This window comes from Grus americana, chromosome 2 (genome assembly GCF_028858705.1).
Source record: "Grus americana isolate bGruAme1 chromosome 2, bGruAme1.mat, whole genome shotgun sequence".
NCBI classification, from domain to species: domain Eukaryota; kingdom Metazoa; phylum Chordata; class Aves; order Gruiformes; family Gruidae; genus Grus; species Grus americana.
The window spans coordinates 81,541,397-81,554,534 of record NC_072853.1 but is presented as its reverse complement, the minus strand read 5'-3'; the positions used below and the strand labels follow the sequence as shown (position 1 = coordinate 81,554,534).

At 38.3% G+C, this 13,138-nt stretch overlaps 1 protein-coding gene across 3 annotated transcripts in view; it reads right to left on the bottom strand.

The window, feature by feature from the left end:
• Positions 1 to 13,138, bottom strand: part of TRIO (trio Rho guanine nucleotide exchange factor) — a 255,922-nt gene that overhangs the window by 160,688 nt on the left and 82,096 nt on the right. For all 3 annotated transcript variants that reach the window (XM_054814119.1, XM_054814117.1, XM_054814118.1), the window contains exons 4-6: positions 12,079 to 12,271; positions 10,921 to 11,433; positions 7,672 to 7,794 (exon numbers count right to left, since the gene is read on the bottom strand). In XM_054814119.1, the coding sequence (XP_054670094.1) occupies positions 7,672 to 7,794; positions 10,921 to 11,433; positions 12,079 to 12,271 (829 nt within the window). The remainder of the gene's footprint in view (positions 1 to 7,671; positions 7,795 to 10,920; positions 11,434 to 12,078; positions 12,272 to 13,138) is intronic.

Here is a 13,138-nt window from a genome sequence, read left to right as displayed (position 1 = left end):
TTAAGATTTGGTTTTATTTCTCATTACCATACTCTGATTTGATTGGTAATAAATTAAATTAGTTTTCCCATGTCGAGTCTGTTTTGCCCGTGACGGTAACTCGTGAGTGATCTCTCCCTGTCCTTATGTCGACCCAGAAGCCTTTTGTTATATTTTCTCTCCCCTGTCCAGTGGAGGAGGGGAGTGACAGAGCAGTTTTGGGGGGCACCTGGCATCCTGCCAGGGTGAACCCACCACAATCTCTATGGCCATTTTTCTGTACTTGCAGCAAAAGGCACACTTTGGAAATCAGAATGTAGCATGCAGAAGTAAATCTGACATTGAGATAACAACTATTTACAGTGTGTGAAAAAACCGTGTCAAAAGAGAAAGAATAAAGGCTCTATTAGACTGTCATTTGAACTGTGTGTGTATAGTAATAAAGGAATTTTGAAAATTCTGGAATGTCAGTTAGATATGAAGGACAGGGCACCATAAATGTGAAGTTAAACAAATCAAAATTGAGCTGTGGTTAAAATGCATTCATTTCCCCATGGCAATCTAGCTTCACAAGTGTGGAAGAATACCGCCTGTAGCGGTATGAATATGAATTAATATACTGACAGTTGAACACTTTCCAAGCTATGTATACCACATTCCTTTCCTCAAAAAAGGAAAAAAAAAAGAAATCTTACAATAATCTCAACCTTCCCACCCCATCATATCCCTCACTACCTGATATACATGTACTAAAGGTTGAAGTTTCAGTATTTTAAGAATGCAATCACCCAGAAGAGACAGATTTAGTTAAGGAGGAAAAGAATCTCAAACAGCAACTCACTACAATTGGACTGTCTTTAATTGATCCTTGAAGGTTAACAAATTTTGTTTTATTTTCTAAAAGGATCAGCAGGACTACTGTCTTTATTATGCGACAAATGCATGTTTGTGTGCTGCTTGAGAAGCACTGTTCCAAGTAAGCTGGTCCTCATTCCCTAGGGACTGACGTCTTATTCATTGCATGGATTTACATCCTGGTTTTAGTTAAAGAAGCAACAGCTAGCAGATAATAACCGTTAAAGATTTATTCAGCCATCTCATTTATGTCATGTGAATCTGCATGAAACTTCTGCAGCTTCTAAATGTTTATCAACTGTCTAAAAAGTGAAGAGCTGAAATGATGCTGCATTTCTTTCATTGTGTTACACAAGTATTGTAACAAAACTAAAAAAGGAACAACTCAAGTAACTGCATTACAATACCTACAGTAAGTACACGAATGTACTTAGTACGACTATTTTCTCTCACAATGCCCTTTAGCCAGAAGCTGAAAAGACACCTTACAATATCTGGAAAGCTCTTCGTTGCAGAATTATTCCCTAAAGGGAGTGTACATATAAAAAAAATATTGCTCAGCAAGGCAACACAGATGTGTAGCCTAACACAAGCTGTAGTACACTGTGTCATTCTTTGGTCTGTGCCTGAAAGGCAAGTACACAGGGGAAAATACAGGTGACAGCCTGCCAGCTTAACTGAACTTCTATCACACTCAATACAAAATAAAGCTGGCAGATGCCCTGAAGGTTCTATTTTATTCCCTGATTTTCCCAGACCCATTTAGAAAATGTTTGTGTAGCTTTAAGATTTCAAACAGTTTTCTGACACAGAGACTATTAAACATTCAGTGTTAAAAACAACCACCCCAGTGACATGGTCCATAAACATCATAACTGGCACCTCTGTAGAGACTGTAGTTAAGTCTGAACTATTTGTCTGTGATGAAAATATGTTAGCAATGGAATTTCCAAATCATCTGCCACTTCACACACAAATGGTCATCAAGACCAGTTGTAGTATTAACGTATGAAATAACACCTGATTTAATGATTTAAATGTTTTCTAACATCCCTTCTATTCTGACTCTTGTGGCAAGAGTAAAACTCTCAGTTTGGGAATCCTAACTTCAAAGATGAGGGCTGCAGAATAACTAAAGGTATCACCTGGTCTCTTCCCTTGGAAAAAAATAAACTCAGCAACATCCAGACTACGATTAAGGAAAGCATTTAACCTGTTCTTCCACTGCAAGGATCCTCAAAATATTCTCAGGTAACTATTTAACTATTGCTATCAGCACTGGAAGAAATGCAATATTATTTTACTCTAACTTTCTTCAGATTTATCCTCTCTCCCCTCTACATTTTTCATGGTGGACCTGGAGAATCTTACTGCAAGACTATATAGTCAAACACCAACACCATCTTCTTTCCTCTGTTACTTTTCATTTACCTTCACTTTCTCATAGTAAATGCCCATGCCTTCAACTTCCCCTTACAGCCATGTCATTTTCATCTGGATGTTCTCCATTATAAAATTAAGCATGGAGCTCTGAACTGGACCTAGTTCTCTAGTAGCACCAACTTAATTGGAGCAATTTCTTTACCAATCTTAAGTTCAGCACCCCCTATAAGTATCAAGAGTGAAATAAGATTTGCTTCTTTGCAGTAACACAACTGTCTATTCCTTTAGTTCAGGATCCATTGACATGAACGCACTTCTTGCTGTATTAACACCTCACCAGCTGACTGCTTTTTAAAATCTATTTATTTCTTCCTTCTTAAGGGTCACACATCTAGCCTGTTCTACTTCATCTTGTTGACTTCAGAGTGCTCCTCAGAAGCTGGAAATAGCCTGAACACATTTTGCCTTTTCAGCCTCTTCTGAGGTTGGTGCCATCCAGACAATGTGCCTAAGCATTAACTCTTCTGGCACCAGAAAGATTCCCTTACGGATGTGCACTCAAAAAACATCCCCCTAGTCTGGCCAGATTCCACAGCTGTACATTCCCTGAACTTCAAGAACATCACAAATCCATGGTTTGCTTAAACTATGATTATTCAGACCTACCAGAAACTGGAATGAATACGTTTTACCTACTCTACTGCCTCATCCCTATTTAGAGTCTTTACCTTGTCTATTAGGGCTGTTAAATTGATTGGACAGTTGATGGATTTTACCATTTAACTTTTTTTTATTAATTTTTACTAAAAGCCCTGAGTGATCTATTAGTTTTAAAAAAAACCACCAAAAAAACCCCCAACAACAAAAAACAATCCCCCCAGAAAAACAAACCAAAAGAACACAAGAGAGACGTGTCCTCCCAAGACAGAAGAGCTAGTTTACTACTGTTCACCATTCTGCACAAAGTCTTTTGTGAAAATGTGCATTTCAAAGCAATCTGAGAAAGAATGTTCAATTCACAACCTATGGTCTTGCTCTCAGAGGACCCAGGACAGTCTAGAATTCACATGGTGCTTAAGTCTATCTCAAGTGACAACTCTGTATGGTTACAAAAATATATATTTAAAATAAAAAGAATCTCAAGAGTGAAACATATCAGTAGTACAAAGGAAGCAAAAAAGTCACACTAGCTGTCAGCTAAGCCGATTTTACCTCACCTGACCCTCCCTTAATGTTTTCATTTGTTCCAGTCCCTGTGGCTGGATTTGAGCAAGCCAAACAAGTCATCTTTGTAACTTTTAACTCTATAAACCCAGTGAGATTCAAGTGTTGTGTTCATTCTTCTACCTTAAGCTCCCAAAACTCTCACCAGTGCTCATCTCTGGCACTCTCTTTTTGTATTACATTATTTGATTACTACCTTGATAAAGTGGTCTCATACATGCCAACAGCCTGTTCTGAGAACATTATTAATCAACCTAGCAATATGCTTACAATTGACAAATAACTTTTTGGATTATGGCTAATAAACATAGCTTCTACTGATGGTGCCATCAGCCCCAAGACAAGAAGCAGTCATAGCAAGCCCTTTAATAGCAGTCAGAGTCAGCTTTCTCCAAGGAAAGTTTCCTTTTGCCTACATCACTTTCCAATCATTTTGGCCCTCACCTGTGCAGTGAGGGGCACAATTAAGCTTTAATGAAAGCAAGGCCATTTGGTCTAGCTAGAAGAGTAGAAGAAAATACTCAAGTAGGTAACATCCTCCTCCCCACCCACATTTCACGTGATTGCTTTTGTTTTCCTTGTGTCCCAGAAGGCATATGGAAAACTGCAGGAAAAAGAGTGGACAGACACAGAATCAGTCTCTCCCACTCTTTGCATACAAGACTGACTAATCGTATAATCATGGGTACTTCGTTTTTGCATTTCAAAAACTCAACAGATGATTTCTGTATTTGCAACTCCTATGATACCTTATTGGCAAGTTTCTCCCTTAAAAGGTACTAAAAACTTGTTTTGAGAAGTGAAGCATTAGTTTAGTTACCCAAAGAGGAACTTCAAGCTGAAACTGAGTATTGCTTAATTGAAATAAATCTCAGGACTTGACAACAGCAATTTACTGTTGCTGAAAGCAGACCTTTTAAGTGGTACTAAAAACTCATCCTCATCTTTAGAGAGAAAAATCATTGTGATTTTATTTTAGGGATTTATTTATTTCCCCCGTTAGGGAACATGGGATCTACTTGCCCTATAAAGACACAGCCTTGACATTTATCAGTGCATAGCCTCTTGAATTCAGTAATAGCAGGTCATACACCTACTTCTGTGCACATGAACTATCTTTCAGACAGTGGCCTTTTTAGCCACATCAACCTGTGTGTTAAGCAACGGTAACCAAATGTATGTCCACATCACTGCGCCTATCCAGCTTTTCTCTGGGACAGTTTCATTGCAATGAGAACAAGTCTGTGTGTTAAGCTAAATACTTTAATGAACTTAGTCCTGTTAACTTGATGAGCAACCACATGAGCCTATCACGTACTGAATACACAAGATTCCTAGACATATCGCTTGCTAATGAAACTGTTGAAAGTACAGTAAAATTTCCTCCCCCGATGTACTCTTCACCTTTTTGTTTTACATTTGGTTTAAACTTCCAACTACTTTGTGCAGTAATACTGAAAATCAGATTCTAAAAATGGCACAAAGCCATTACAAGGGAAAAATAAATATTCAGCAAATCCTCTTTGTCCTTGATGTAACCAACTCCTGTTCATGACAGGAACTAGGCAGCTTTCACAATGGTTTACATCAGGTGGCTCATTTCTGACGGGAAGACCAGATTAAAATTTTGGCATCTCACCCAAAGGCCATCTCCCTTTCTCACTCAAGTTTGGCATAAGCAGCTGCAGAAGTTGCCCTCTTGCACTTCTTGGAAAGCCAAGCTGCTACTTGGGAAGGAAGGGGAGATGGGACAGCCAGCTATTGACAGAGGGTAGCACCTGCTGTGAAGGGAGCATGTGCCCTGTGGCAACCACAATGTGTTGGGAAAAGCAGCTGCAACATCAATTATCAGGGTTAAGCCGTGAGCAAGTGCAAGAGGTTGCGTTTAGCTGCTTGGGCAGCATTGATCCTTTGAACAGCCGTTCCCCACCTAAAGCGAGCCTAAGGAAACATCCTGGAAAGCAAGATCTATTAGGGTACAATTAGGGCCACAGTGAAAAGCCTTCAAAATCTCCTGCATATAATAAACCTAATAAATAGTTGCCGCTCTTCCTTCCTCTACCCCATCCAATTGAATAAATTTGCATGGTTGTAGATGGGTTAAAAGTTAAATTCCATCTCTTGTGTTAGATCATTCACATAAGAGATCTTAAATCAACTCTGATTACTGAAGAGTTACACTGACAGGAACAGTGAACAAATAGTAGCTTGTTAAGCACAGTGTGTTATGTGAATTGTTAAGCACTGAGCATATGTGAAGAGCGGTCAAGGGAGAAGCTGAACATGCTTGCAGGAGTTAAGATTGCCCGACATTTTTCCAGTTAAAAGCCAATGAAAAATAAGGCCTGCCAAAATTCAATCAGTCCACGTAATTTTTTTATGTCACACTCAGTTTAATCTTTCCCCCTAATCTACATGTAAGGCTTTTGCCATTTAACCAAATAAAACCCAGAAAATCTGAATGCTGCTTAAATCAAAACCAGGGACTGATTGTTTTGAATTTGTATTTTCCTATTTTGTGGAAAGAACCACTCTTTTGGGGGGCTAGGCTACAGAAACACATTGAAAAACTGCAGTTTGTTTTTCTTCTCTTGAATGTTTGGACTGTTTAATTTGCCCCGAATTTAAGCTGCTCCTTGCATGCTTCTACAAACCATTGTACAGGCTGAGAAAAAGTCCTCTGTAATTAATGCATTTGACTACTACAGGCAAAACAGAGATTAACAGCAAAAGACTAACAGCAAAAACAGAGCAGGAGGGATTATTACATTGCTCAAGTGCTTCCTACTGTCGATAGCATCTGAACAGTATAGAAGTAAGGAAGAAAAAAAAAAAGGTCATCCAGTTTGAAGAAAAGAGGACAACAATGACTAATACCAGGACAGGCTGACAGAAGAAGAATTTAACCTTTAGAGTACAAGCCCAAGACTTGCCTGGAAGGCCATACAAAATTACTAAGTTCCAAAATTTATCTCATGTCAATGACACCTACTGTCCTGTGAGTTCTTTTCTGCTCTACTTCATATGCAGACCAATGAGCAACAACAATGAAGTATTTCATAAAGGAGCAACTCCCCGTGCCCAGGGAGTGAACCTATACCTTCCAAACATAATGGTCAAAGTTACATCCTATATGATGTCATTTAACTTAATTACAATGCTCCACAGCATTTGCTTCACTCTTTTCAAGAAGTTCATATTTTTATTTTTTTAAACTTTTGCAAACATAGCTGAGTTGCAAAAGAAGAAAGTGTACCCTCTCTACTCGTGTCTTCTATTGCCTTAACTCTAGGTATACCACGCACAAATGCTGCCTTATTAGTCCTGCCATTATTTCAGCAAGACGCGTAACCTAGGTAAGTTTACTTTGCCACTCTCTCTTTCCACAATTAGTAGTACTGTCCTACAAAAACACCCTTGTACAAGAGTTGATTGTCTCATCCATACTTTAATTCATTTCCCCATCATTGGACTGCCAAGGATGTTAATTTCTAACAAGACTGGTAGTGTTCTTCCTTCACTGAGCTGACAGCCAGGGACTGGATTTAGGCCCAGACTCCCAAAGTTATTTAAACACCTCCAATACTCCTAGTGAAAGGAACTTAAAATGTACTTGAGAATTTAGTCCCCATGTTCAAACAGGAATCCATGAAACTGAAAATAAGCAACTTTCACTCACTGCCAGTTAAAAGCCAAATTTCTAATTGCAGCCTACTGATAGCTCATCCTAAGATGACGTTTGACAAAAAAAAATATTGTTTTAGCTTCATTCTACTGTGCCAGAAGTGAGTCTTCTTAAAAATATGCAAAATTATTACACCAGGCTCAGCTGTTGATCACTACTTCTCAGAACTTTTTGTCTGAGTTGCAATCTATTCAGAAGATCCTGAGACCTCTTTCTTTCCGTATGGAGCACTAAATTCCATATTACACGATTCTCTGAAATTTCCTACAAAACTCAAACACACATCCCAGATTTTAGAAGTTTGGATGCTTATATTTGACAAATGCTGAGGTTGTGTTGAATACTGCCACTGGTCAAAATAATTTTGTTGCTTGATCACAGTACCTCTGTACTTGGCTACTTGTGTTTTATAATTTCACTGCTCAAATACAAATTTGCACTACTTATAACAGAAGGAAAGATTTGTGTGTATTATTTATGAATTCTACCTTAACATAGAGCACATAGACAACATGTCGGTGCTGTGAAGTGAGGCCTGTTCTTACCATACAGTTCATGGCAAAGTGATTGTGCTGTGTCTGAAGCTCCATTGCGTGGGGGTGACTGGTTCCAATCTCTGTGTAGCTGTTCAGAAACAGACCTTTGTTGTGTGTGATCCAGTCAAACATCTACAAGAAAATATTAAGGAAAGAAAAGAAAAAAATCAGTAATTTGTTATGGCAGAAATCACAGACAAGTAATGTGAGAAATCTGTGAACATGAAGACAGAAAAAATCTGAGGCCATGAATATTAACACTGATGCTCTTTCCATGACAAGTTACCGTACATTTTAACCAAATCATTGCTGAAATCTTACTTTTTGGACCAAACAGCTGAGGCTGTTAAATCTTTACTACAGGTGTTTATCTCAACAAGCTACAGTAAAGTCATAGAGTCATACACTTCATTACTACAAAGAAATCATAGTAAACAAACAGGCTTGGAGCACAGCCCTGAGTTACCAAGCTTATATGTTCTCTAGTGTTAGCATTTCATGATGTCAGCAGCTTAGTAATTTAGAATGAAAATGGCAACTCATGGAAATTAAATATAAATTCATGCTGATCATTCTTGCTGATCAAGTACTTCAGCAGCAAGTTCAATATTTTTAGTTCATAACTTTATAGCAGATTTGAAAACAACTTTTCTATTGCTAAACAAATTAAAAAAGTTTACTTGAGCACAGAGTTATGCATTACCTTCTTCAGGACAAGTTTAAGGATAATCTTTAAATATGTTGTCATTTGGTTTTGGTGGGGTTTTTTTGGGGGGGCTTGTTTGTTTTCTTTTGTTTTTTAAAGTATTTTAATATTCAAAGAAATTTTAAGAAAGACTGTATCTGACAATGACCATCAGTGGAGGTACATAGGTATGTTAACAGTAGCACTGGAAGACTAAGGTTTCAAAGACCAAGCAACATGGCAAAAGGCTAAGTTTAACACCCCACCCTCCTGCAATGGTCTTGAAATCTTTGTTATATTTCAGCTCAAAAACCCCACCTACTCTCTCGATAAGTTGAAAAAGATTGTTCAGAAAGAAAATGGTAGCAATGAGCAGTAAGTACTCATTTAAAGATCTTTTAACATATGCTGGCTAACAGAGCAATATTATCAAATCCATTATTCCACACAGGTACATAACAAATCAAATAATAAGTAGACCACAATATAGTAAGGATTGTAAACAAAAAAAAGTTTTAAGAGCTTAGACAACAGAGCGCTAAAATTTTCAGTTTCTTATCTAGATTACAGTGAAGATGTCTTAGAACATTATTCCAAATAGACACTGGTCCTGCTTGTGACCACCTTTCTCTAAGTAGTCAGACTTGCTGCCTTCAGATACCTTCAGGGCAATTCCAACCAGATTTCCTCCCACCTCACCCCTTTTTTGCCTTCTCCTGAATCAGCCCAGATTCCTTGTGCAAAGAGTTGTGCAAGTCCTCTAAAATGAACATGTTTATTCCTCCCCATCCAATACACTTTATTTTTCCAACAAAGATCCAGCCCTTTCCTGCACCTAACTAAACCATAGAAATCCACACTGGTAAAGAAGCCCAGAGCTACAAAATCTAATCTGACATAAACAGTCAAATAAGGGCTGCAAACAGATTAAGGAAAGGGCCTTAATCCAAAAGTGACTTGAGATACTACAGAAACCTTCTTTTTAATCTTTTTCTAATGGTTGATGAGACAATAAAGTCCCAGGTATGCTAGCTGCTGTCAGCCCCATTTTGAGGAGCCTAACATTTCCCACTATTTTGAAAGAAAGATGCATTACTTTAATATAGACTTATCCATGGCATCGGGAACCTAGAAAACAGAGATAGGAGCTTATGGAACCACATGGCAGGACAGAGATCAATCCCACAGGCTCAAGTATTTCACAATGAGTTTCTTAAAGCTCAACATTTAGATGAATAGATGAAGAATGTATCCTTCAATACCATGTGAGCACCATCAAAATATATTTTGTTCATGTTGTAATAAAGAGTCATTAATGCTGTAATCAAGTGGCTGAAAGGTTGCTAAAAAGCAACCTAAAAGGGCTTGAAAGAGCAATACTAGACCTACAGCTTGTTATTTTCTAAATAATTTTATAATTCACTTGACCAGATTCTAAATAATTTTATAATTCACTTGACCAGATTTTTTCCAACTCTTTACATGCCTCTACTATTTTCAGCTCTACCCATTTAGTAAACACTTTACATGGTACTTTTAAAAAATGACTTCTTTTTTTAAACACAGCAGAAAACATTAAGAGTACTGTAAAGAAAGTCCCTGAGCTGAAATGATCAGGGTAAGGGAAATTACGAGGGAAGAAAACAGAGGAAGGAGAAGTATTATATATGTTTGATTTGTTTTTACTCTTCCCCATGCATCTGCTTATGACCACTGCTGGAGAGCAGGATATTGGTTTAACACAGACCTTTGGTCTCACCCAGTTCAGGCATTCTTACATGAATTATTTTAAGAAACCTGACAAAGACCATACTTACCACTTGACTGCAAAGTCTAGTTTCTACTTCTCCATGAGAAAAACTCCCCACCCTTCCTTAAAGCTATTTGTTCCATGGTAACAAGTTAATAATAAGTGATTGCAAAACCATTCTATATGAAAATAGATCTTATTTGAGCTCATCTAAAAGGGCATTGCTTGCCATATTTCCTCTTCAAATTCCATGATAATCAAGGGCTTTCTCATTCAAAGGGACTGGTTAGCCCAAAACATGAGATCACTCACTCCCCTGATAATGACATATGCACTGTCAGAAGAGATACATCAGTTTTTAGCCTGGGACTTTAAATCCTGCGTCAAATGAAGCAGTTCCCCATGTCAGCCTCTTCAGACTTTGTCAACTACCTGTCACTCAAATCCCAAGGGTCACTCAAAAGCAGACCAATGTAGTCATCTGTGTTTATAAAGTACACAGTATTCATCTTCATCTGACGCATGCAAAAGCATCTGTCTGGAACAAAAACTTACCAAAGCAAAAGCTTTAAAGTTACTACCACTTTGGTGACAGCTACCTATGTTCTTTACAGATTAGAATTACTACCCCAACCCCTTTACTCCAGAAACTAAGAGTCACTCTCAATCAAGAAATCCTTTATTTCTCATTAAAAGACTAGTGATTAACTCTAAAGACAAAAATTACTATTTGCAGTTATTCTTGGTACTTCTTTCAAGTCTGTCAAGCTTTGTTCTCATCAACAGCAGCACCCATTTATACTCCCCTCCCCCAATTACTTACCTTTTCAGCATCCTGCTCAAACAGCCTGAGCTGAAAACATTGGTCCAATTTCAATTTCCGCACATGCCACATCTGATGCAGATGCTGCCGTGTTGAGTGCAGCCTGTCCAGCATGGTGGATACTTTGGGTAAAAGGTTCTGTAAGTCCGCGTTCCCTGACCCAGAGTTCTTTTTGGGGAAGCTATCACTGCTCTGTATTCGCTGGAGCAGCTTTTGTCCTTCCACATCAAGGTCCTCAATAGGGGCCTTAATGACTTTCTTTTTTAATTGTGAATGCTCCTCTATCATATTGCGAGCACCTTCCAGGTCCTGAGGCATTTCCTTTTTTGACAATATATCTTGCAGTTCCTCCAGTCTGGACAGCATATGGGTTGCATTGCTAATGTAGTCCTCAAAGGCAACTCTGATTTCTATCCACTCCTCATGGTTGTACTCCAAACAGCCATCAAATTCTGGGGTTAGCTGAGAAGGATCAACTACTTTGGTAAGGCCTTCCAGAGACACCATATTTGTCTAAAAATAAAAATGAAAAATAAAAAATGCTGTTACTGAAATGAACTTGAGATTTTCTTTTAAGTGTTTGTTTTTCTCCTAAGAGTTGATCATATTGGTCATGAAGTCCATGTGACTTAACTTTTCTCATACACTTCTCAAATATCAGTTCTGATCAGTCTCCTGTCTTGCAGGTGTTTCCCCAGATGAGAGAAATATTTTATTTCTTTCTTACCTCACCACACTTAAGGAGAAAACCACTCTTTCAACAACTGTTTTAAGTTTTGACTTTGTGTATTGTAAAGCAGCAGGAGGATAACAGCAAGTTTCAGTTGGCTGCTTTCCTCTGCACAGGATGCTGGGAATACCACGATTACCACAATGCAGAATAAGACAACAAATGGATGAAACCTAACTTTTTCCCATTAGGAGTAAAACCCTAATTCCATCTTTCTCACACTCAGAAGAAGAACAAAAATGACAACATGCACAACTACCTGGCCTCAGTACATGAAGAAAATCACATTCCGTCTAGCACCACTGGCCTAATGTACCCCTCCTCTCATCTAGTACATAAATTATGAGGGTTTTCAAGATGCTGATCAATAGTGAGCACACTTAACACCATGAAATAAATGAGTATTTGTATATCGTAAGGGAAATTACCTCAAACTCAAACTTAGAGCTGCCGAAGTTAGTCCTTTGCTTCTGCCAGAAATTGTCTGGCTTGATTATCAGTGCAACATGAATACAACATGGAAAGGATTCCTGTAAAATCTTCAGCAGAGGCTTTATGGAGTCCCACTTTGACCCACGCATATCTACAATGACGGTGAATCCTCGTTTACATACTTCCTCACTGTAGAAGAAAGAAGAAAATGTTATCAAGCAAGCATTACAACTTCAAACACAGCACTCTACTGCACCACACTGCCTAACGAACGTCGTCTCCTCGGCTAACCGTCACACCCTAGGGTCTCACTGTTGACTAGCTGACATGTACAGCAGATCTCATGAACCTCTCAGGAAGCTTCTCTCACATCCCCTGCCAAACTCCTTGTGGGTGATAGCTTTACATCTGTTGCTGATTTCATAATCTGCCTTTATCTCCTCTTTCATTTTCATTGTTTATATTCACGATGATTCATCTTCCAATCTTGTTTCTCCTTCACCTTACACACACATTAAACACACCATTTACTGAAACAGCAATAGGTAATTCATTTACAATTGACACTTCAGAACACTTTACTGATGAGAATATTCATGCCTTTCTAATGACTTGAGGGAATCCTCTAAAAGATAGAAGATGGCATATTGTTCTTACCTACCACTCGTACAACTTTTTTAAACTGTCTCAGATCTAGTCCCATATTATCTGACAGTTAAAGAGTGTTAGTCTGTAGAGGGGAAAAAAACCCTTTATTGACAATTCCTTGTGTAACAGGATTGATTTGTGGATAATTAATGGATAAGAAAGCATTTTATGGCTATGAAGAAAACCGCATCAAACCTGTTTCTACAAAATTTGAGCTCAATTTTGCTGTCCAAAAGTAGACAGACCTCACACCCAAATTCTCTGGCAACTCTTCTGAGAATGGCAGGTTTAATTTCCTTTCATCAATACCTTTTGTACACTTAGTGCTTGCCACTGATCAAAAGCAGCAATCACCACCACCACCAGAAATTTTTATTTTGTTCCAGAAGAATTTGTTACATGACCTCA